The sequence below is a fragment of the Marmota marmota genome, unplaced genomic scaffold (genome assembly GCF_001458135.2).
Source record: "Marmota marmota marmota unplaced genomic scaffold, marMar, whole genome shotgun sequence".
Taxonomy (NCBI): Eukaryota; Metazoa; Chordata; class Mammalia; order Rodentia; family Sciuridae; genus Marmota; species Marmota marmota.
In genome coordinates this window covers 13,205,251-13,230,032 of record NW_026000057.1, presented here as the reverse complement: position 1 = coordinate 13,230,032, position 24,782 = coordinate 13,205,251, and the positions used below count along the sequence as shown (strand labels likewise).

Genomic DNA, 24,782 nt, shown 5'->3' with positions numbered 1-24,782 from the left:
CCTCCATGATTTGTGACTTCTTAATGTTCTATTTTTTTTTATTTTGCCTTATTTTTTTTTGCTTTGTTTCGTTTTGTGTGTTTCAAAAAAGGAAAATAGCATACTTTATTAGAACAGCCTCCAAAGATTTTAGAATAACAACAAATCAATATTTTTGTTCTAAGTAGTTGGAAGTAGGTAAATTTCTCCCAAATGTTCTATAACCCATAAATAAAAGAGCAGAGTTGAGAAAACAGGGACATAAAATTTCAGGGAGAATACTTGGAGAAACCCTGCTCAGGCAACCTTGACATATGATGTCATGAACTATACAGAGACAACATTTTGCAACATCATGGGTCCCAGGTTAAGCATTAGCGGAGTCCTTCCCCCTACCTTGACCAATGGCAGGATCATTCTCAAAATTCCATGGGAAATCACAGAGGTGTTTAAACAGGAGCTTTCCCATTATGCTTGGCTCTAGCTGAGTGACAAACAGAAACCTCCCACAGACTGAACCAATAGCAGACCACAGCAGAGACCTGGAGTGATAAACCCCTCAGCAGAGTCCCAAAAGCCTTTCATTTTCAGAAGATTGGGCACAATGTCTAGGTATGGACTTTTGGGTTGTACAAATAATTAGGATAAGTCCATGGCACATTCAACACACGTTTATTAATGGCAATGTCACAGTTATGTAATGTTTTCCTATGTATATTACTCTTGTGTATATTATAAAAACAGTTGCTTTCTATATTGAAAGATCCAAAGATGAGGATTTTGTTCAATAAGAATATTCAAGTATAATTGAGAACAATTCTTTTCTGATAGCAAGTTCAACATCTTGTTAGTTACAATGATGTAATAAAAATAGAATAAAGAAATAGAATGAGACTCATTTTTATTCTGACCTGAGAGAGTTTAGAAGTTGGGTTTCTAAACTTATCTGATAGAAAAGTATTATATATATTCTCATAAATATAAATTTATTGAGTTATTTAAAAGAAAATCCAGAAGTTCTTGTGCCTATGTGGTGTCTTATATCTCCATAATCACTCAAATAGGTGAGAACTAAAATGTTCATGAATCCTGTTTCTACAACTAAATATGTTGGTGCTTTAAATTGGTTAACTAGAATGTAAAACATTACAAATTTGAATTCTCAAATGATCAATAAGTGTCTTCTATACCATATTTGAGTTATTTGAAAGGTAATTTGAAAAATAAGACAGCAGTAAGCACAATAAACTTGTTTTAATTAGCCCTTTCAGGAAAAGTATCAGTGGAAATAATCTCTTAAAAATTCATTAATGAATTAGGCTACAATGCATAAAACTGGGAAGTAACCCGTGAATCCACAAATAAATTAAATTTTGTTTTCATCAGGAAGACCAGAAGATAAAGCTCTTCTTTACAAAAGCATGCCAAAAATACATACAGAGAACAACAGAGTTCAAAAACCATTTTGTGAACACCGTAGTAATAATTCTTTCAGATGAGATTCATTGATTTATACGAGTATCATTGCGTAAAAGATTGGGAACAAGATATTCTTATTTCAAATAACATCCTCTGCAGATTACTTATTAATTACAAAGGGTAAAAGGTACATTCAAAAAGGAGAAACCTGGCAGACATGTCCTTCACGAAGGGTCCAACTTAACCTCCACTAAATGTAGGAGAAACTGAGACCAAACGTTTTTAGACGCGAGGAACTGTGAGGGCTACAACAGCACATGACACCTACTACAGATATTTGACTGGTACCTAATCATGAAAAAGAAACTGCAGGACTCAATTGAAAAGTGTTCTGCAAAACATCTGACGTGGACCCTTTCAAATAACAATGAAAGGAGAAGATAGAAAAACAATAACAACCAAAAAAATAGATTAGTGCCTGGGGATGACCTCTGGAATACAGAATTGTATTGACATGAAAATTAAATACAATTCATGTTCCATTATTGGTTCTTGGATTGGTGAAATTAAACATCATATGGTTGATTTGGGGAAGAACTTAGAAAACTTGAGTACAGATTGCATTTTAAACAGTAGTGCTCTGTTCAGGTCAAGTTTTCTGATCGAGATTCTTATATTGTATTTATTTAGGAGGATGTCTTTGCTCTTAAGAGATAAGACTATGCATTTTGAGGTGAAGATAAAACAAAATGTAGGAAAAAAAGTTAAAAATTGGTGACTCTGGTGAATTTTGTATGGATATTCGTTGTATAATTTTTCAGGAGAAAAAGTGAACAGAGTTATCAATATGCCAAATGAGAAAAATCAGATCATAGGGGATAAATCACAGAAGTGTAATTTATTAAAAGCCCAACACAATTCAAAAACTTAAATACCCCTATTTCTATAGGGCAGGGGAGAAAAGAATATTTCAGAGGAATGATAAATGAGACTCTTATGGGGAGCTTGATGGGTTTGGAAACTGTATACTCTGCTGAGACAAAGTCCATTGGGGCCACAGAACAGAAGATGGATTGTAAGGCTTTTCTTAGACTGAAAATAAAAGGATAATGGTATGTGACAATGTCTGCTCAGGTGTATTGAGGGACCTTAATCTTTCTTCTTATGATATAAGTTTAGTTAATAAAGCCCAGAGAGGAGACTGTAGAAAATTCTTTCTTCTTGGTGGGTCTGTACTTTGGGCAAATAAGAGAACCTTGCAAAAAAGTTTCTTTCTGCACCTTGATTCTAAGGGACCTGGATTCCAAGATTCTAAGGCTGGTTCTACAAGGTCTTTTAATTTCCTTTAGCTCAAATTGCTCAGAGTGAAATACATGTGTGTGTATATACTATATATTATATGTGTATATTATAAAAGTATTCTTTACTTTTGTGTATGTTCCCTGAGTTCTAACAGTAATCTTTCCTCTGGTTTTCTTTCACTCAATGTAGTATTTTTTAAATTCACTCATTCTTTTCTTTATATTCACTTTGTTCCTTATTTATCCAAAGTATTCCCTTGTATGGGAATCAACACAAATCATTACCATATAGATACCTAGCATCTATCTCTCCTTTGTACAGATAAACAGTCAAAAGGAATAAAACTGAAGCTTGGAGAGGGAACACCAGATTCCAAAATGGACGTAAGCATTATATGATAGTAAAAATGAGCTATATGCAGTAGTAATATGAGCTATATTTGAGGTTCCCAGAATGCTCTTGGGAACATAGGTGGAATATATGCTGAACTGGAGTGGAGGGTGCTACCTTACATAAGTTAGGACCACAGGCTCAGAAGACTCAGGCCATCTAGATGAAGTGACCACATGTTGCTGGGGAGACAGGTCTTGGCTCCATCCTTAGGTAACTGGTGGTGTTGAACTTCTTGCTTTTGCTGAATTCTATTAACTTTTGTTTTCTTGAGTTTTTTCCTGTAGTTCTTGAAGAAAACCTGCAGTATTGTTGTATCTATGTTCATCTTTGTGGCCATTTAATTCTTCATGCTGGGGTCTGGGTGTTGTTTTATTTCTCTTTGTGAATGATTCCAGTCCTTGCCTTTAGGGAGGCCCACAGAGCCTGATATCTTCTAATTCAGATAAGTTTCTATGTTTAGCTCCAGTGGCAAGCCAATTTTTGTACCTTTGTTGGCACTTTTCAAAATAAAATGTATTATGTCATATTAAAGTATTTAATGAAAATAGAATGAGTAGTAGTCATTCAATAAGTTATCTATTGATTGTCTCCTGTCTGCTATACATTTTTCTATACAGTTGGATAGATCAAAACAGAAAAAATACTCACCTTTGTGGAACTTCTATTCTTTCTCCTTATTTCTGAGCTCCCTTGTCTGTTAAATGGGTGAGAATGGGTGATGGCAATAAGGGTTGGACTAATGTCACTTATGCTTGAAACACTATCATTTCAGATACATGAATTTATTTGATTTAAATAGATTTGATATATTGGCTAATTTCTTTCTCCTAGTCTCCTATAAAAATAGTATATAACAAACACACTTATACACAACCCACAATAGAACATCATTCTGTCATTCTGTCAGCTCCACTTTTTATCTTATTATGGACCAAATGAGTGCACCATCAGCTATTTATTTCTTTAAACATATGCTAAGCTGTGAGTTCACCTTGGTTTTCTTTTTCAAGATTATTAAGAAAAATAATCTATTTTAGGAAAAAGTAAAGTATTATTTATCTTGTCTACTTTTCCAGTGCCTGTAGTCTCAAACTTGTCTGTCTAAATCTAAAAAGAAATAGCATCACTATTAATGGCCATGTATTACCCCTAAGAGAAAATAAAATACAAGATTATAATTCAAAGCCAAGTGTAATAGTGAATCCAAAGATGGATATTTTTATACATTTACATATTTGTTAATTCAACAGAAGGGAACTTTTTATTAAAGCACATTAAAAATTAACAGGAAATACTTGTGCTTGAATAACACAAATTTACTTGTCTGTATAACTTGTACTGGGCCAGAATAAATATACTTTACTAGACATTGCATATTGATGCTCAACTTTGTTCATGCCCTAAGTTCAAGTGCAAGGTCAGATAAAAAGTTTATTTCTCTGTGCACTCCTTTTAGTTCATCCTTTGCATCTAACAATAGTAATGAGTTTTTTTTTTTTTCTGTTGGTGCTACTAGTACTAAAGTGGTGGATGATATAAATGCAGAACTCCTTCAGTTCTCATTGGATTCAGGCTTTTAATTTAATCATCCACTATTTGTTTGTTGTTGTTCTTCTTTTTACTTATACCTGACAGTAGAATCTATTTTGATATAGGAATACAAGCACAAAATATATCTTATTCTAATTAAGACTCCATTGTGGTTGTTCATGATGTGCAGATTCACTGTGGTGTATTCATACATGTACATAGGAAAGTTAGGTCAGATTTATTCCACTGTGTTTTTTTTTTTTATTATTATGTAGGTATGTGGGGTGGGAACATGCAGGGGAGAGGAAGGAACTTGAAATTTTATCTTACATCATGTGCTTGCTACTCAAATTAGCCATCATGATCAGAGAAAGCAAAAGGCAAGAAAGTGTGAGCTTCCATGTTTATTTTTATGAGATATTGTAGAAAGTTATCAAACTTGTGTTAGCAAAGGAACAAGAGTTAAAAGTGAATGGGGTCCTGAGCTTTGATGTCAATGGAGACAATGTGTGGAAAATAGAGGGGATTTCCTAACTTGTGTTGAAAGTTGAAATTTAAATTTACTAAAGCCAGTAATAAGGTAGGGGTGAAGAGGGTATTTTTAAAATTTAATCATTTTAGATATATATGACAGTAGAGTGTATTTTGACATATTATAGATACATGGAGTACGATTTATTATAATGAGGAACCCATTCCTGTGGTTGTACATGATGTAGAGTTTCACTGGTGGTGTATTCATACGTGAATACAGGAAATTTATTCATATATGAATATAGGAAATCTATTGTCTTTCTTATTTCCATCCCTCCCTTTCCTTCATTCCCCTTTGTCTAATCAAGTAAACTTCCATTCTCCCTACCCCCTTATTATGTGTTAGTATCCAAATATCAGATAAAAACATCTGGACTTTGTCTTTTGGGGGGAATTGGCTTATTTCACTAGCATGATAGTCTCCAGTTCCATCCATTCATCGGGAAAGGCCATAATTTCATTTTTCTTTGTAGCTGAGTAGCATTCCTTTGTATATATGCATCACGTTTTCTTTATCCATTCACCTGTTGAAGGACTCCTAGGTTGGTTCTATGGTTTAGCTATTGTGAGTTGAGCTGCTATAAATATTAATGTGGCTGCATCACTGTAATATGCGGATTTTAAGTCCTTTGGGTATATATTGAGGAGTGGGATAACTTGGTCAAATGGTGGTTTCATCCCAAGTTTTTTGAGGAATCTCCATATTAGTTTCCATAGTGGTTGCACCAATTTGCAGTCCCACCAGCAATATGAGTGAACCCTTTTTCCCACATCTTCACCAACATTTATTGTCACTTGTACTTTTCTTTTTTCTTTTCCTTTTTTTTTGATATGGCAAACAATATTTATTTACTATTGAGATTTTTCTTTTTTCTTCTATGACACATTGACTAGAATATTTATTTTAAAACTCATTCAAAGCTCATGATCATATTTTGACATATTATATATACATGGAGTATAACTTTGCATTCTTGTGGTTGTACATAATGTGGAGTTACACTGGTTATGTATTCATATAAGATATAGGAAAGTTATGTCCAGTTTATTCGACGGTTTTTGTATTCCCATTCCTTTCCCTTCCCTTCATTTCCCTTTGTTTAATCCAATGAACTTTCTTCTTCACACCCCCTCTCACTTGTATGCTTGATAATTGCCATTCTGATTGGAGTAAGATGGAATCTCAGTGTAGTTTTAATTTGCATTTCTCTAATTGCTAGAGATGTCAAATTTTTTTCATGTATTTGTTGACAATTCTTATTTTATCTTCTGTGAAGTGCCTGTTCAGTTCCTTTGTTCATTTATTGAGTGGGTTATCTGTTTTTTTTTTTTGGTTTTAAGTTTTTTTTAGTTCTTTGTTTATCCTAGAGATTAACGCTCCATCTGAGATGCAGGTGGCAAAGACTTTCTCCCATTCTGTAGGCTCTCCCTTCACCTTCTTGATTGTTTCCTTTGATGTGAAGAAGCATTTCAGTTTGATACCATCCCATTTATTGAATCCTAATTTTACTTCTTGTGCTTTAGGAATCTTGGTGAGGAATTCAGTTCCTAAGATGACATAATGGAGAGTTGGATCTACTTTTTAAAAATATTTTTTTAGTTGTAGATGAACACACAGTATCTTTATTTTACTTTTATGTGGTTCTGAGGATTGAACCCAGTGCCTCACACATGCAAGGCAAGCATTTTTTAATCACTAAGCTACAGCCCCAGCCCTGGGCCTATTTTTTGTTCTAGTAGATGCAGGGTCTGTGGGCTAATTCCAAGTTTTTTGATTCACATTGAGTGGAGTTTTGTTTAGGGTGAGAGATAGGGGTTCAATTTCATTCTACTACATATTGATTCCAGTTTTCCTAGCACCATTTGTTGAAGAGCCTATCTTTTCTCCAATGTATGTTTATGACACCTTTGTTTAGTATGAGATAACTGTATTTATGTGGGTTTGTGTCTGTGTCTTCATGTTTGTTTTTGTGAGGATGCCATGCATTTTATTACTAGAGCTGCATAGTGTGTTTACGTTCTGGTATTGTGAGACTTCCTCTTCACTTTTCCCTCTAAGGATTGTTTTGTCTATTCTGGACCTCTTATTTTTCCAAATGAAGTTCAGCACTATTTTTTTCTATCTCTATGAAGAACATCCTGGGAATTTTAATAGACATTGCATTCATATAATTTATACAGTGCCTTTGGTAGAATGGCCATTTTGACAATACTACTAATTCTGCCTATTTAGGAACATAGGAGATCTTTCCGTCCTCTAATCTCTTGTTCAATTTCTTTCTTTACTGTTCTGTAGTTTTCACTGTACAGGCCTTTTACTTCTGTTGTTGGATTGATTCTCAAGTATTTCATTTTATTTTTTGAGTCTACTGTAAATGGAATAGTTTTCTTAATTTCTTTTTCAGCTTTTTCATCATTGATGTATAGGAACACAATTGATTTGTGGGTATTAACTTTATATCCTGCTCCTTTGCTGAATTCCTTTATGAGTTCTAGAAGCTTCCTGGTGAAATTTTTTGGGTCTTCTAAATATAGAAGCATTTCCTAGGAAAATATGGATAGTTTGAGCTCTTTTTTCCCCCTATTTTTTGTCTAATTGCTCTGGCTAGGGTTTCAAAGACTATGTTGAATAGCAGTGGTGAAATAGGGCATCCCTGTCTTGTTCCAGATTTTAGAGGGAAAATCTTTCCCCATTGAGAATATTGTTGGCTTTGGGTTTAGCATATACAACTTTGACAATGTTGAGGTATATTCCTACTATTCCTATTATTTCTAGTGCTTTGAGCATGAATCAATGCTATATTTTATCAAATGCTTTTTCTGCATCTGTTGAGATAATCATGTGATTCTTGTTTTTAAGTCTATTGATGCAATGAATTATGTTTATTGATTTTCATATGTTTAATTAACCTTGCATCCCTGGGATGAACCCCACTTAATCATGATGCACTATCTTTTAATATGTTTTCATAGGTAATTTGCTTTCATTAAGAATTAGTACTTTATTAAGAATTTGTGCATCTATGTTCATCAGGGATATTGTTCTGAAATTTTCTTTCCTTCATGTGTCTTTGGTACTAAGGTGATACTACTAGCTTTGTAGAATGAGTTTGAAAGGGTTCCCTCTTTTTCTAAACCATGGAATAATTTGAGGATTGGTGGTATTTCTTCTTTGAAGGTTTTGTAGAACTCAACTGAGAATTCATCTGCTTCTGGACTTTCCTTTGTTGGTAGGCTTTTGATGGCATCTTCAAATTTCATTGCTTAAAATTTATCTGTTTAAATTTTCTCTGTCTCTAAATAAAATACAAAAAAAAAGGGCTGGGGATGTGGCTCAGCAGTTGATCACCCCTGGATTCACTCCCTAGTACCCCCCCAAAAAATTCTATGTCCTCCTAATTCAATTTGTATAGGTCATATGTCTCTGGAAATTTGTTGATGCCTTCAAGATTTTCTATCTTATGGAGTATAAATTTTCAAAATAGTTTCTGATTGTCATCTTTATATCAGGTGTGCCAGTTGTGACATTTTCTTTTTCATCACTAATTTTTATAATTTGAGTTTATTCTTTCCTTTTTTTCATTAGCATGGTTAAGGATTTGTCAATTTTACTTATTTTTTCAAAGAATAAACTTTTTGTATTATTGATTTTTTTTTGAATTGTTTTTGGTTTAATTTTAATTATTTCAGCTCTAATTTTAATTACTTCCTGTCTTCTAGTGCTTTGGGTGTTGGTTTCTTCTCCTTATTTTAGGGCTTTGAGATGCAAAGTTAGGTTATTTATTTGTTGTCTATTGTTTTCATGAATGAGCTCAATACAATGAACTTTCTTCTTAGAACTACCTTCATAGTGTCCCAGAGATTTTGATATATTTTGTTGTTATTTTCATTTACCTCTAAGTATTTTTTTTAATTTTTAAATCATTCCTGATTTCTTCAGATATCCACTGGTCATTCAATAGTATATTATTTAGTCTCCAGGTGTTAGAGTAGCTTCTATTTTTTTTTATCATTCACTTCTAATTTCATTTCATTATGATCTGATAGAATGCAAGGTATTGTCTTTATTTTTTTTGCATTTGCTGAGAGTTGTTTTGTGGCCTAACATATGGTCTATTTTAGAGAAGGATCCATGTGCTGCTGAGAAAAAAGTCTATTTCATCATTGATAAAATATTTTATATAAGTTAAGTCTAAATTATCAATTGTATTTTTTTTTTTAGTTTTACAACTTCTTTTTTTAGTTTCTGTTTGGAGGACATACTCAGTGTGAGAGAGGTATGTTAAAGTCATCCAGTATTAACGTGTTATGATCAATTTGATTCTCGAAATTGAGATCTGTTTGATATTTGCAGATATCTATTATTTGGAGCATAAATATTTATCATTCTTTGTTGAATGGCAATTGCTCTGAAATTTTAAGTCAGCTCACTCCCTGGCCCTGCTGGTTCATGGTGGGAGACTGCCCTCTAGGAAGTTCCCCTGGGTTTCACTCATGGGGTGAAGGAGCTAATCTTTGTTCCCCCAAGTCACTCGTGGACCCTGTTTTCTGGTCTCAGGTTTAGTCTCCAAAATCAATTGATTCCTCCCCTGCCCTTTAGAGTTTCAGCCCAGGGTCTCTCCTATCCAGTCCTTCAAGTGGCCAGTCTGGAAGGGTAGATTTCCTTGTGATGAACCCAGCCTAATTCCATTCTAAGATTGGGAGCCATCATGTCACAAAGTCAAGCAAAGTTGATTTCTGTTTTACTATAAATTACTGAGATTTCTGAACTTGTTTGGAATTCCTGCCTGTGTTCTGAACTCATCTGTGCCTGGCTCTCCTTGACCATATAACAACCCTCGCTAAAAACTTAGTGGCCCCTCATAAAATTCTGGCTCTCCTTAACCAGATAACAACCTTCCCTAAAACCTCAGCAGCGCTTCACAAATTCTGATGTTAAAATCTCAATTTACTCCCTACCTTGAAATGTTAAGCCATGTAGATTATTAACCTGCTATCTGCCTTTGTATTATGCTTGGAAAAATCCTGTTAGCTGTAAGTTCCCAAGACACCCCTCTTTGTAACTCTTTGTGCTATAAAACTTTTTACCTAGAGGCTGGGCTGCTAATGTCTAGCCCAGCTTTGGGAGAGACAGTTGCTGGTCAGCTTTTATGTACACAATACAAGCTTGCTTTAATTTGATTTAAAATTGGAGTTGGTGGTCTTTTCTTTGCGTTGTGGCTCAACACTCAAGCCTGTATTCCCATGTGTAAACCTCTCTCCACTTTTGACTTTCTCCTGGTCACTTAGGTTCATTTTATGTTGTGTAGTATGGGTTTACCAGGCCTATATTTTGGGCCATGCTCAGATGCAGGGAAATCATGTCCCAGAGCTGCTGGCCCCTGCTTCAAAATGGTCCCTTCTTCCATCCTCCCTGGCAGCCTGGAGAGATTCAGCCTCTTTCCCACATCAGGACATTGTGCAGCACAGCTTCCAGGTTAGTCCAGCAGTGTCTTTGATCTCTGATCTCTCCATACCCAAGATGTGCCTCAGGACTCCAAGATATGCAGATTCCTTTCATTGATTTATTCTTCCACTATTTTTGCTTGTGCGTTGCGGGGTGGGGAATCACATCTGGGGATTTCTCTTTATTTTGTTATATCCAAACTCTAGTCTGATCTAGTCTGATCGGAATGTCCAGAATTAGTTCCCAGGGAACTCCCCCCTTCTCACCTTGCTGCAAACCTGCCTGTCTGCTTTCTTGGTTTCACATCACAGAGCAGCCAGGAAAGCGACCTTCTCCACTCCTCCGTTTTGGTCTTCTGGGATGAAGTGATTTTAAAACTAGAGACAGAAGAAGAAAAGGAAACAGTTTTGGAAAGTTCACTCTAAAGTAAAAGAGAGATGGAAAGTTATCATTGGATCACTGTGATTAGGAGCAAATGCTTTTATTATTTTTAAACATCATACATGAGAGGAACACGTTTGAACAAGTAAAATTAAGAAGTAGCTTGTTTTCTTTTACTTTTTTTTTTCTAGCAAAGGATAGGCAGGAAGTGGGGAGACCTGGGTGGCCTGCCTTTTTTTCTACCTTTCTCACTTTTTTCTCCCTTTTGCATAAAGGAACTGTGAGAAAGTGTTGACAATTTGGGCCAAGAATAAAGAAGTGAAAAGAGTCAATGAAGTTTTAGCCAATCACACTTCTGCCTGAGCTTTGGTTAAATGACAAAGTGTATAGGGTGCAGTTTTGGGGAGGCTCTGTGGTGGTTTTCCTCCTTGGGAGCCCCAGCTGCCTCCTATCTCTTTGTTTCTGTATCTCTAGCCTGGCTGGCCCTTTATGGACTTGTCTTATTTCCTACCAGCAATCTCCAAACTTAGAGCAACTAATCACTCTTCCCCAGAAGGTCAAATGGCAGATAACCAGTTGACAATGAGGCCTACTGAGCATACCAGCATATAACTTCATGCATCATAAGGACTCCACCTATGCTGGGGAAAGATGGTGGGAAGGATAAAGGAAGACAGACAAAGCAAGGAAGAGAGGATGGGGAGGTGAGTTGCTTGTTGTTCCTTTAAGGAGTACCCAAATTCTAAGGTTTTATGTCAAGATTTATAGCTTGAACTCAAAGGAGAAATATTTCAAGGAGAAACTCATATATTACGAGATAGACCCCATTCCTGAATTCTTAGAGAGTTGAGGAAGTCCCTCCACTTCAGCTTAGTTTGCCTGCATGTAAGGATAATTTTCAATGTGTAACACTTGGAATTATGAAATTTCCAAATATATGTAAAATATATGTAACCATATCAATAAGAGTTAGATCTTTATATTATCATGTTAATGCAACAAGATGCAAGTAGAGGTGCATGCAGTTCCTGACATGCGTCAACAGATGGCACCATTTATACATAATTTATTACTTAATATAAAATTCTAAAATTCTCAAAAGGATTAATATAAAAAACTCAAAATGATTAATACGAAAAAAAGAATTAACATGTTTAGTTAAATTTGTATGCTCTCTGTATTCATTTCTTCCAGAGGCAATGTTTCCTGGTCTTTTTCCCAGCCATTGGCAACTACTTCTGTTACAAATAGCTTCATCTGATACTAAGAAAGAAATGTCCAGGGAAAGATACTTTTCCCAGAACACATTTTTTTTCTTTCTTTTTTATCCCACCGGATTTTGATTCACAGTTGTATAAAGATAGAGATAGATATAGAAACTGAGGAGATTTCCAGATTGGCCACTTAAGTACCTGCCTGGTTAGAGGCCACTATTAATGTAGACATTTGACAGGGATTATTCCTTTACTTATGAGAAAATGATTTCCTAATGTTAATTTTTAAAATTTTCACTCTATGATAGCTTCTCATCAGTTCATAAAGTCCCAGAGCTGATTCAGTCAACATTTTTGGTTTGTAGATTATGTGCTTTATGAGGCACAACATAGCAACACAAATATTTAAATTGCCCCCACATTTTACAACCTCAACCTCTGTATTTTATATAAAGGCCACAAAATGAATATTGTCATAATGAAAATTTGATACACCCTGAGGACTCCTGCTTACCGAAATCACAAATGGAGCAGATGGAGAAATCAAAAGGATATGCTGAGAAAGGTAGGCAAAGAGTAAAATCTTCTGAACAGTTTCAATTTTCATTCCTAAAGGCTAGAAATAAGCAAAGGGAAAAGGATTTTTTAATCCATGTAGGAAATTTGATTTTCAATATTATGTGAACATAATGTAAGTAATATGAATTTTTGAAAATAAATAATAGAGTTTTACTCACTTTTTTTTATTAAGAAACTCAAATTTGTATTGAGAAACTCAAAATTAGTTTTAAAATATTATTATATGTTAGAACTTGGTTTTGTTTCTTTCTTTTGGTCTCTATTTGTCATGTGCTGCAAGTTTCACTTTAAATCCAGAATAATTTGTGTGATGTTCCTTAAAATGATTCTGTGGTGATCAATGTTCTATGCCAAACCTACCTGAAATACTTACACAGGACATACTTCAGTCAGGAGAGGAAGATTCTGCTTTGTGGACTGGTGGGCAATTTATTTAACCAATTCTGATCTTCCTGAAAGGCATACATCACCATATTTCTTCACTATTCTTCTAAAATAAAAGTTTTGCAAAAACCTTTACTAAATCCCTAGTCAATAGCTGAGAACACTTCAGTAAGGCTAACTCAATGGTTAAGGAGTAGATCTTTATTCAATGAGCTGATTTTTAAAAGCAAACTTGAAACTAAAAATAAAAATTAAACATTACTACAAATAAAACTTTGCCTTTCCAAGACAATGTTTACCAACAGCTATACTTTGCTTGACCAGTTACTGGTTATTAGACTACTTTTCCTCTTCTCGTAACTTTAATCCCTATATTAAGAAGAATGCTAGTTGCCTAGAGACTGAGTTGACTTTTTATCAGAATGAGTTCTTCATTGTAATTGATGACTAAATAACACAAAGATCATAATTAGATTTACCTTTCTAATTAGTAATGACAATGACTTTTTTCACACTGCCAATTTTTCCATGGGACTCTGTCATATATTTTATATAGATTGCCTAATTTGATACCAAAAATATTATATATTTGTAATATATAATATTACTATATAATATTTTACAGGTATTATTATAAGATTTAAGTACAACTTCAAGCTAATGATATTAATACAAATTTTCCTGCTTAGTGCATAATATCTTTAAAATTATAATAAAATAATTTACAAGTGTCCAATCACTAGACAGTTCATGTCCAAATGAAATGTATCACTATTAGAAAATGTTGATAATTATTTTTTTATGTATATTTACATATCCCATAACTGTACAAAAAGTTTAGTTTATTAAATGCTATTAATTGCAACCTTTGGGAAGTAAATTAACAGTAAATGGTTGACTAAAATAATATTTTTGAAACAAATTATACAAAAGTTAAACATATTGTGAGCATCTTGTGACAATTAAAAATCAATTTTTACGTGAGAATTTTGGGTGGATTCCAAAACCCAGGATATTTTAGCTTTTACTGCATTACTACTAAACTAGTAGAATAAAATTATCAAATACTACTGAGTACTGATCACGGTCTAGGTAATGTGCCAGCCATCTCCAAGTATACTTCAGTTAATACAACAAAGTCATGAGGTCGATGCAATTGCTGCCATTTGATAGAAGAGACATGAGGTTAAGAAACTCAGCTGAGGTCATGCAGGTTGTGAGAGGTGAGGCCTCTGTCAGAAGCCAGAACTTCCCATTGCAAAAGCCATATCATCCTCTTAATTAAATAGCACTCTTCTCCCAGCCAACAGTGTCTTTTCATCTTCTACTGAAATGCAAAAACAAATTAAACCAAAAGAAAATTCTGAATGTTACATATTGTCAAAAATATCTTAATGCAAACCTCAGTAGTCCCTTCCAACTTATGTCAATAAAAATATTTGATTAATTTTTGATAGCGCTGAATGGATGAATTCACTTTCTAAAAAGATAGAAAATAGATTACATAACAAATGATGCAATTTTAATTTAAAACACTAAATAACGAAGAAAGAAATAAAATAGTTCTTTACCAAATCTTACAAAATATGGAAGTTGCAATCACCATAAATTACGACATTGTTGGACAAAGATTAATTGAAGAAGTGACTGTTTAGAGCCTCACTTATTCTCAAAATCAGAATGAGCCTGATTTTTTTCATGACATCTAAAGGATCTTGAGATTCACTAGGGAAAAACACTATTTTAAAAATTCACCCTAATTTTTAAAAAGATTATCATTTATTGTAAGCAACCAATTCAAGATGGATTGATTTTGAAGCTGCAGGTAACAATAATGTTATTAACATCTTTGCTTTAACATTGGGTATTCTTTGAATAGCATTAGCATATTTTCATTAGACCTGACACTAGACTTCTTGACTTTTGAATAAATCACCCAATGAACAGGACATAGAATAATAAAAAGGAAAAAAATAATGACAAGGAATAAAAAGAATAGCTTGATCAACCACTTGTCACTTGTGTTTTTCACAGATAGCATTAAGGTTTCCTAACTCATGACTTTTTTGTTTAATTATATTTTGGGCAAAATCTTAAGGACTCTTAGGAAAGATAAAGCTTTACCTTTCAAAGAAACCACTGCCATCTGCCACTGACCGAAAGAAGTTTGACCATGACTTTGCCATCTCCACTTCGTTTCACGGGGTGCATAATATTGTTCGGAACCGAAGCAGAATTCGCAAGGTGATCTGGTTGGTGGTGGTGTTGGGCTCCGTCTCACTAGTGGTGTGGCAGATCTACAGTCGCTTGATCAACTATTTCACATGGCCGACCACGACATCTATTGAGGTTCAATATGTGGAAAAAATTGAGTTCCCGTCTGTGACATTCTGTAATTTGAACAGGTAAAAATTATTTTTTTTAATAATAATTGGTCCTTATAATTTTGCTAATATAACTCTGACAGTTTTCTTATGCAGTATTCCCCATATGTAAATCCAAGGAAATTCTTTAACTATACATAAAAGCACGCGTTTAGGGAAGTAAAGAAACTTATTATCTTCTTTCACTTATTTTTCTTATTGCTTTCCTTCCTCCACAATTATATGTTAGTATGTAGCAAGCCTCATGGTTTAAAAGATGCAAAAGTCTTGATTCCTGCACTTAACAATTTTTGTCATAAAAAGGGGAATATGAGTCATCATGATGCAAAAATGATGACTGCATGAACGCACAGAGAACAGAGGGGCAGTTACTGCCTGGGGTATGGAAGTCTAGGTGTAAGGAGGACTAGAAGATGCTAGGTGGAGATGAGGAAGGACTGAGAGAGGTGACAGGCATGGAAATATGAAAAGTTCTCTTGTACATCTGATGACATAGTCAATGTAGCAGACACAGGACCAGCTCCCGGGGAGTTGCACAGGGGCCTGAGCTTACAAGAGCATGACCCTTGACTTTACACTCTGCTTTCTTTCTTGAGTCCTCCACTGTAGCTCACTGCAGAAAGCTACAGTTCATTGACTGCACCAAGTCTGCTGAGAAAAGGGAAGTTTCCCCTGTGAGGCCTGCAGCCCTGTAGCTGCCTGTGGTGAAACTTAAAAGATTACAAATAGGATTTTTGCCTGGGTAGGCAGAGGAGCTCCTTAAGAACCCCCACTTATCAGCTGTTTGACCATGAAGAAGTCCCTTAATCTTCTTAGCTTCAGTTTTTTCAGTGTGTCAAGTTACAAATCATCTGCTTTACATACTTGCCATTATAGCAGAGGAGGTGATATGTACTTCATATTGTTTTATTTTGGGGGGGGTAATTCCAGGAGAGGTGCTCAATTTTCTAGTATGTGATACAGCATGATTGTGTGACTTAGTATCTTGAGAACTTAAGGTGTATCAAAGGTAGATCAATCCTCTCCCAAGAAAAAGACTTTCAGTACTCACCACCTGTTTTAAATGTGCTCTAACAAAGTTTGTTTGCAGCAACCCTTGTTTGAAAGCAAACGTAGATATCACTTCCAGAAGTACTATGTGAGGGTTCCAGATTCTCTCTAGGGAAACAACCATGACCTACTAGTGAAAACTACTTTTAAAAGCAACATTTAAAGTATTTGGAAATATTTATTCAGGAACATATGCTATCTGGGTAAAAACAGGATCTTCAGAACTGGAACCACACACCTGTTTTCTTCCCCCTTTTTATCTCAGAATGACAGAAAATATACTCCAGCTGGGTTTCATTGAGAAGACAGGGCCTCAGTTCCCCTCAGCTCCTAGCCACAGGCCACAGTGTTCCCCCCCGGGAGGTTCAGGCTGCCAATATGACTCATCCAATTCAGCTTTGTAGAGAGTAAATTCCCAATTGCAACAACTTACACTCTTCCTCTGTGTGATTCCCATATACACAGTGAGATTATATGAGGAAGAGTAGGAGAATACTCTCCCTCACTCTCACCCAAGCCTGCTTTTGTGGAGGTCAGAAGAGGAGAGGCAAGGTCAGAAGACCACAAGTCACTACCCAACACAGAACTTCTAAATATTTTTCCTGGAAGGAGAAGCAGGCCAAAGGTAGAGAGAACTTCAAAGCTCTCCCTAAGGGAATGGATTTTGTAACTGAGTTTGATGAGGTTCAAGTCTAAGGGCACACTTAAAAACCAGTATAGCCAGGAGTGCTAGGGCTTACTTGAAACCCCAGCAACCAAGAAGACTGAGGCGGGAGGATCACAAGTTCGAGGGCAGCCTCTGCAAATTAGGGAGACCCTGGCTCAAAATAAAAAGGGTTAGTGATGGAGCTCCTTGGTAACACCCCTCTGGGTTCAATCCCCAGTGTGGCAAAAATAAATAAATATTAAAAACAATATATATTTTGGTGGTAAGAAATTAAGAGGAACCTGATAGCTTCATGAGAGCAACAAGCTAAATCATAATGTATCAGTGATAATCTAGAAAAGAAGAGCCCATCTAAAGTCAGAATAACTCTCAAAGCCTGGTCCCAAAAAGTACCCCTGCAAATTTAATCAGATCAGACTCTGGAGAAATTTATGCCCAGGGTATTGGTAAAAACAGCAAAGCTTGAAACGAGTAGATCCTAACAACTACTTGGGCACCCAACAGAGGCAGATAGCTACACAGGTAAATTAGGAACACAGATTAAAATAAACCCTAGAACAAGAGGGTTTATTTTTCACTATAAGCACCAAAGGCTATTCAATAGATTATTTTCTAATCCTATCCTCCCCTACATGACAAAATCATTTTAATAGTCATGCAAACAAGTGATGACAATGTTCTATATACCTTTATTGCAATAAAAATTTTTAAATGAAAATAAATAATATAAAACAAAAATAAGGGAAACAATGCACTAATACTTTCTAACAATCCTCCTGCCTTAGCTCCTGAATCACTAAGATTATAATCATGTGCTACTGTGCCAAAGCCAGTAACAGTTTATTAATGAATACTACTTTAATTTTGAAATGTTTCGTTCATGTAAAGCAGTGCCTATTAAAATAGGAAAACAAACTCATAAAGATGCATTTGTCAAACATTCATTAAAATCATACTTCACAATAAATTCCAGAAGTTGAAATATTCCATGCCCTTTCAAATACCTCTGTGTCAAAAATTTCCACTAAAATATCTTTGCCACAAAATTCACAATAAATTTCCATTATATTTAGTTAAAATTTCTGAAATATATTTTCTTCTATTAAAATAAGAGAAAAAGGCAGATGGAGTGAGTTCTGGTATAAATTAATCCATTGTTTTAGAACAAATAACTTCTGTCACTGTATTTTTACAATCTGTGGGCTATTTTCGTGGGTTCAAATCTGTGTGAATGAAAAAATGTGTGGGTATGCATATTAAAGGAGTTTTAACAAAAGTAAAATCATACCTCTGATACAAATATAAAATAAATGTGTCAAAGATTTTGTCAGTTAATGAAAGAATTGATAAGATGCTGAAATTGGTTCAAAAAGGAATCTAAAGAACAGATATTCTTCCCTATTTTTCACTCCACAAAATTTTCTGTAAAATATAAATTTCTTGTTAATACATGATACACCTGAACCTGGCTTGGCAGGGCTCAATGAAAGTCTGAGTCAGGCATCAATTTTCATATCAGATGAAATTTTGCTTTTGGATCACATAATTTGGGGAAGTGCATTTAGAACCATTAGTTTACATAAGAAGAACAAATCTAGTCTAGTTATTAGTTCACCATTATTAATATAATAGAAATATTTTAAAAGGACATTTTTTAAATGACATCTCTTTCAACAGTTTTACCTATTGCACTTACACCTCCCACAAATGTGGTAATTCCCTCATTTCTCTGCATAATGGTTTTGACAAGAATCTATTGAACTTGATGCGAGGGAGGACTGCCTCTTAGCCTATGCAAGATTCCAAAGTTGCAGAGCTTTGGAACAGATCCCTGGCACCCTGTCAGTCATTCAGAGTTAGGAACTTGAAGTATCTTAGTGGCCCATCCCTCAATACAGAGTTAGCCCTGCACTTTTCTCTCAAATCTATTGCTAATCTAAACTTGATTCCTGAAAAGATCCCCAGAAATACTTTCAACCATGAAAAGTAAGATTACTAACTATGCTAAGTTAGAAAAAATTCCACCATGATATAGGCTACTGAGGAAGGCAGAGGAGGTTATTTACAGTTTTTTAAGATGTGGACTGGCTTTATGAGAACCAGAGCTGGTTATATAAGGCACAAATTAGGTGCTTATCATGAAAATAGCTTCTAATCTCTGAAATATAATGTTGGTGTAGGGTTTTGTTTTCTTCTCTCTCTTTTTCTTTTTTCTGTTTTGTGGATACCCTCTCTTGACCAGGAAAGAATTAATCGTGGCTTATATTAGAAAGAAAACTTATGTATGTACAAAAGATAATATAAAGGAAAATGAAAATAAAATATAAGATATAACCATAATGAGATATCAACTCATTCTAGCAAGAACTGATACTAACAAAAATACAAAAGATGATACATGCTGGTGAGGATATGGAGAAAAAGGGATCCTTGTCCACTATCGGTGGGAATGTGAATTAATACAGCCATATGGAAAGCAGTGTGGAATTTCTTCAATATATTGAAAACAGATCTACCATCTGATCCAGCAATCCAACTACTGGGTATTTTCCCTAGTGAAATGAAATCAGTATGTTGAAGAGATATAAAAAATCCTGAAGTTTATTGTAGCACTACTCACTATGGCCAAGAGATGGGAATGACTTACATGCCCACCAGTTGATGAAAGGATAAGTCAAATGTGAGGCATGGACACCATGAAATGCTCAGCCACAAAAAGAATGAAGTTCTGGCATGTGTTACAGTGTGGACTGAAACAGAAATCATGTTAAGTGAAATAATCCAGGCACAGAAAGAAAACTATCCCATGATCTTACTTACATGGAGAATTTTTTAAAGTGATCTCATGAAGATTGAGAGTAGTTACCAGATTCTGGGGAGAGCATGGGGGAAGGAGGGATGAGGAATGGTTGACCAGTGGGTACTAAGTTACGCTTAGGAAGAAGAAGTTATGGTGTGCTGTTGCACCAGAAGGTGACTGTAGATAACAATAATGTAGTATTTGAAAATGAGAGAAGAAAGGTTTTGAATGTTTTCTCCATAAAGAAATAACAAATGTTTGAGGAGATAGTTATTTTTAGCCTGATTTAAACATTACAGAAATATACGAGTGTTGAAACATCATGTTACTCCATTAAAATGTATAATTTTCATGTACCAGTTGAAAATACATGCAATACTACTTTAAAAAAAGAAAGAAAAAAAAAAAACTAATGTAGAAAATAAAGGAGATCCTTGAATGACACACAAACCAGAGACCACTTGACCCTGTAAACTTGCTAGGAGTGGACAACATATTCTGTTCTAGGGTTTTTATCAGTTGGAAGAGACAAAAATCTGTTCAAGGTCAAAATATATAATATCCATAAAATTCTCAATTATATTTTGAAAGAAACATAAGGCATGCAAATAAAGAACTCTTTGTAACTATAAGGCAGAATTTGCTTAGCAAAACTAGAGTATTTTAAGGTAATATGGTGGTTGGATTAAGTAGATCATTTCTGCTTTGATTGCCAAGAGGACACTTTGACAATAATGAGACATTTATTTAATGAATATTTACCTAACATTTATTATATTCCAGGCACCTGTCTAAAGGCTTTAAGAAAAATAATTAATTTTATAACGCATTGAGGTAGGTTATATTAACATGTATCAATTTTACAGTTGAGAAAATGAAGTGGTAAAAAATGAAGAAATTTGCTAAGTGATACCATTAAGTAGCAGTAACAACCAGAACTCAAAGAAGAAACAGCACTGCTAGGAGTGACATAGAATAAAGAATTTACAATGGGGGTTAAGCCCTACACAGTTGTAGGCCTGGTTAAGTAGCCTTTGTAAATCTGTTGCTCCTGTTTCTGATGCTGGGCCTGCCCTGGGCAGAAAGAAAAATGGATGTGAAGTGGAGAAAATAAAGAGTAAATGGAATTATGTGCCTATTGTTCACCACTGCCAATCTTCATGGCCTGAGTGACTCAAGAGAAGTTGGCACCTTCATCAAGTTGCACTGTCTCACCTGACTCAGCATTTGATGTGGTTGAAGGGGAGCATACAGGACTGGAAGAATTGCCATCTGGCTGCTGCTCCATTCCAGCAAGTTGAGTTGGTAGCTAAGCTATCATGTTTTGGGGTTCCTGCCCTATAATGCACTTCAGAATGTAGCCACACACATACAAGGAAGGGAATGCTCAGAGTTATAGTGACAGCTCAGCTAAGCAGATGTAGAACTAAGATATGAATATAGCAGAGCTGGGATTTGAACCCAAGAAATATGGCTTTGAATATTTGTCCTACTTTCTCAACTCTGCCTTTGAAGGAAGAAAGAATTAGGTCTAAGATCCATTAGGATTCATTCAGAAAAAGGTGTGAGAGGTATTTCAGGGGATTAAAATTATATACTTAAATACAAGATAACTTGTACAGTGTGTTAAAGAACAATTGACCTGAATATCTTGCAAATGTGAAAGAATGTAGAAGATATGAAGAAATTAATAGAGTCCAGATGTTTGGTTTCTGTCTTCTAGATTGTTCCAAGTCTTTATTTTTCTAATGGTTGCCTTATTCCTACTAATAGGTTCCAAACAGCTGCTGTAGCCAAATTTGGAATCATTGTTTTCTTATGGCATACTGTATCCAAAGTTCTCCATCATCAGGAAATTGGTGCCAATTCTACTGGTTTTAAAGAGGCTATTGATTTTATTGAAAGTCACCAAAACTTCAGTGTCACAGATTTTATCAAGAATAATGGTTTTTATCTCAACAATAGCACTTTGCTGGCATGTGAATTTTTTGGGATACCATGTGGCCCAAAGGTAATGATTTGATAGTTTATCATATGATGAATATAATAAGCTGCTTTTTGGTACTGTTTTACATTGAGATAAAGTTTACTTGCTCATAACACATGTAATTCTGTTATCATCTATGAAATTAATCTATATTTAAGATAAAAAGTAGAATATCTGGAGTCCGCTAATAAAGAGATTTGAAGGCAACTTGGTCCCATATTTTTTCTCCACAGCCAATTCTGAAGTCTGTGTTAAAGGAGTCTAAGTAAACTTCACAAATTCATAGTTCTGGGGTACAATTCCTTAACCTTTTGGTAGCATACAGTAGACAAATAGAAATGCCTGAGAGATGGCTGTCAGAGATGAAGAAATTGACAAGATTTATCCTATATTCTTCTTAAGGAGGTTTTTCTATCTTGCTTTTTACTTACCAATATATTTCAACTCACCACCAGGAAATTTTGTACCAGAAATGAGTTTTTCAGTGGCATATTACAGAAACCCAATTCTCGTAAGCTGAAAAGTACAAGGAATAAACTGGTTTAATTGGGTACTCCTAGAGGAGGAAATAGGTTCAAAAATGGTACATAAAGGGACTACAAGGTTATCCTGTACTTTCTATCATTGTTTCTGTCTCCTAACACAGGTTGGCTTCTTTCTGTATGAGTTCTCCCTCCATAGAGCCAAAATGGCTAAAGGGAACCCTTGACTTTCATTATGATAGGCTAGAGCTCCAGTTTTCAATGCAGTAATCCTATGGAAGACTGATTAGCTCTTATAAGGACACATAAATTCATGAACCAATCACCAAAGCCACAGGGTCAGGGTCAGGTACTGAGATCAGCTCAGCTTATATCACACGCATGCCTCTGTGGTGGCTGGAGGAGGTCAAGGGGTAGATAATGTGATCGACACCTCCCCCATAAACATATGAATGAAGGACAGGTGATTCCTCAAGTGTGGATTATCAAAGCTGTTCTTCACCAGCAAAAGCATGTTTCCAGAAGCCTTGGTAATAAGGTAGGTAATAAAAAGAAGCAATTTCTTAGTAATTTCATAAAAACATGTTAATTTTATGTAAAAATGTCTCATTTAAGGAATAACATGCAAATTCACAAGTATATATTAAAGAGAAATAAAAATTATTAATGAATACACACATAAGTCACCAGAATATTCTATCTAGTATTTCTGTATTGTTTAGACATCATGATTTAAAAAAAAAAAAAAAAAGGTATGGCAATTTAAACCTTAGGAGTGATGAAAATACCCAACTGATTGTGTTTTATTTGGTTCATTTTTATATTGGAGGACTTTAAACATGTATTCACTGAATATGGAAATTGCTTTACTTTTAATCATGGTGAAAATATCCAAGGATGGAAAAAAGTGAGTGTCTCTGGAAGAGGCTTAAGCCTGCTCTTCGATGTCAATCAGGTATTGAATTTTCTTCAATCTAGCCAGGATTCCAAACAAATAGGGGACACATGTTTTTTTTTGTGTGTGTTTTTTTTTAATATTTTACCCTGTCAAATATCTCTTAACAGTTGGACATTATTTCTGTTTTTATCAGTTCAGCCTAGTGTCCTCTGAGTTCTATGTAATAATTGACTTAGAGATTAAATCGTCCTAATTTTGAGGTAGAATCTCAAGAGTTTTAGTTGTCCTACTTATCTCTGTTAATGTAACTCCAAGAATTCTTCTTGCCACAAAATAAGGAAACCAGAGATTTCTAAGTTGCAAAGTATAGAGTTAATTTAAGATGACTCTATGCATTTAAGAAATAATTTTGGTTAAGATTTTCATGAAGTGTATTTTAGAGAGGAACCATATATTCACATTTGATAAATCATAGAATCTGAATCTGGAAAAATTGATGAGAAAATAATTGCTATACATATATTATAGACTGGACTTTGCTCAAGTCTAGTTTTGGAAAGTTATAGTTGGACTAAGACATTTTATGAATCTAGACCTCAGAGGCAGGTGTTGAGACTCCTGAGAAATGCAGTGGTGATGTCTTCAAGAGTGCCTGGTATAGCTCCAGTTCATGGTTGATTCTCATTTTGTGTCTTGCGAACCTCTTCCACTATTACACATGTAGAGGTTTTCTACTCTGTAGATTTATAAACGAGGATTATAAAATACTTATAGGTTAGAAATTCAGAATTATGCAATCAATTAATGGCAAAGATGACAAATAAGCCTGGTCTCTTGAATCCCACCAAATTATATAATCTCCTAATTGACATAAAGGAAGTCATTGGCTATTTTGTTTATGTATGTATGTATGTATGTATGTATGTATTTACTTTTGGTATGGGGAATTGAATCCAGGGCTGTGTAAACACTGATCAACATCCCTAGACCTTTTTATTTTTTTAATTTTATTTTGAGACAGGGTCTCCCTTAATTGCTTAGGTATTCACTGAGTTTCTGTGGCTGGCTTTGAACTTTTTGCCTCAGCCTCCATTGGCTACTTTTAAGGAATTTCTGTTAAGATACTTGTACTCACCTTTTGTATCCAATTAAAGATATTTTTATTTATGTCCAAATACAACACTGCACACTACAATGCCCCTTCCTATACATATATTTCATATATATATATATATATATATATATATATATATATTTGATCAATATTTTCATGTCATTCAAATATTAGCCCTGTGGTCAGTTCAAATATTAATTACAAATTTTACAACCTAAATTTCTTACATAATTTCATAA

General features: G+C 34.7%; 1 protein-coding gene across 10 annotated transcripts in view; it reads left to right on the top strand.

The window, feature by feature from the left end:
- Positions 1 to 436: 436 nt before the first annotated feature.
- Asic5 (acid sensing ion channel subunit family member 5) overlaps positions 437 to 24,782 on the top strand; it is a 41,944-nt gene continuing 17,598 nt past the window's right edge. For 5 of the 10 annotated variants that reach the window (XM_048813560.1, XM_048813558.1, XM_048813556.1 and 2 more), the window contains exons 1-6: positions 438 to 591; positions 11,538 to 11,688; positions 12,654 to 12,763; positions 15,260 to 15,566; positions 21,836 to 22,073; positions 23,361 to 23,486. In XM_048813560.1, coding sequence (XP_048669517.1) covers positions 11,636 to 11,688; positions 12,654 to 12,763; positions 15,260 to 15,566; positions 21,836 to 22,073; positions 23,361 to 23,486 — 834 coding nt within the window. In that variant the 5' untranslated portion in view covers positions 438 to 591; positions 11,538 to 11,635. Of the gene's footprint in view, positions 592 to 2,391; positions 2,511 to 11,498; positions 11,689 to 12,653; positions 12,764 to 15,259; positions 15,567 to 21,835; positions 22,074 to 23,360; positions 23,487 to 24,782 lie in introns of those variants that run through there. The other 5 variants (XM_048813559.1, XM_015484506.2, XM_048813553.1 and 2 more) reach the window with 5 other exon arrangements.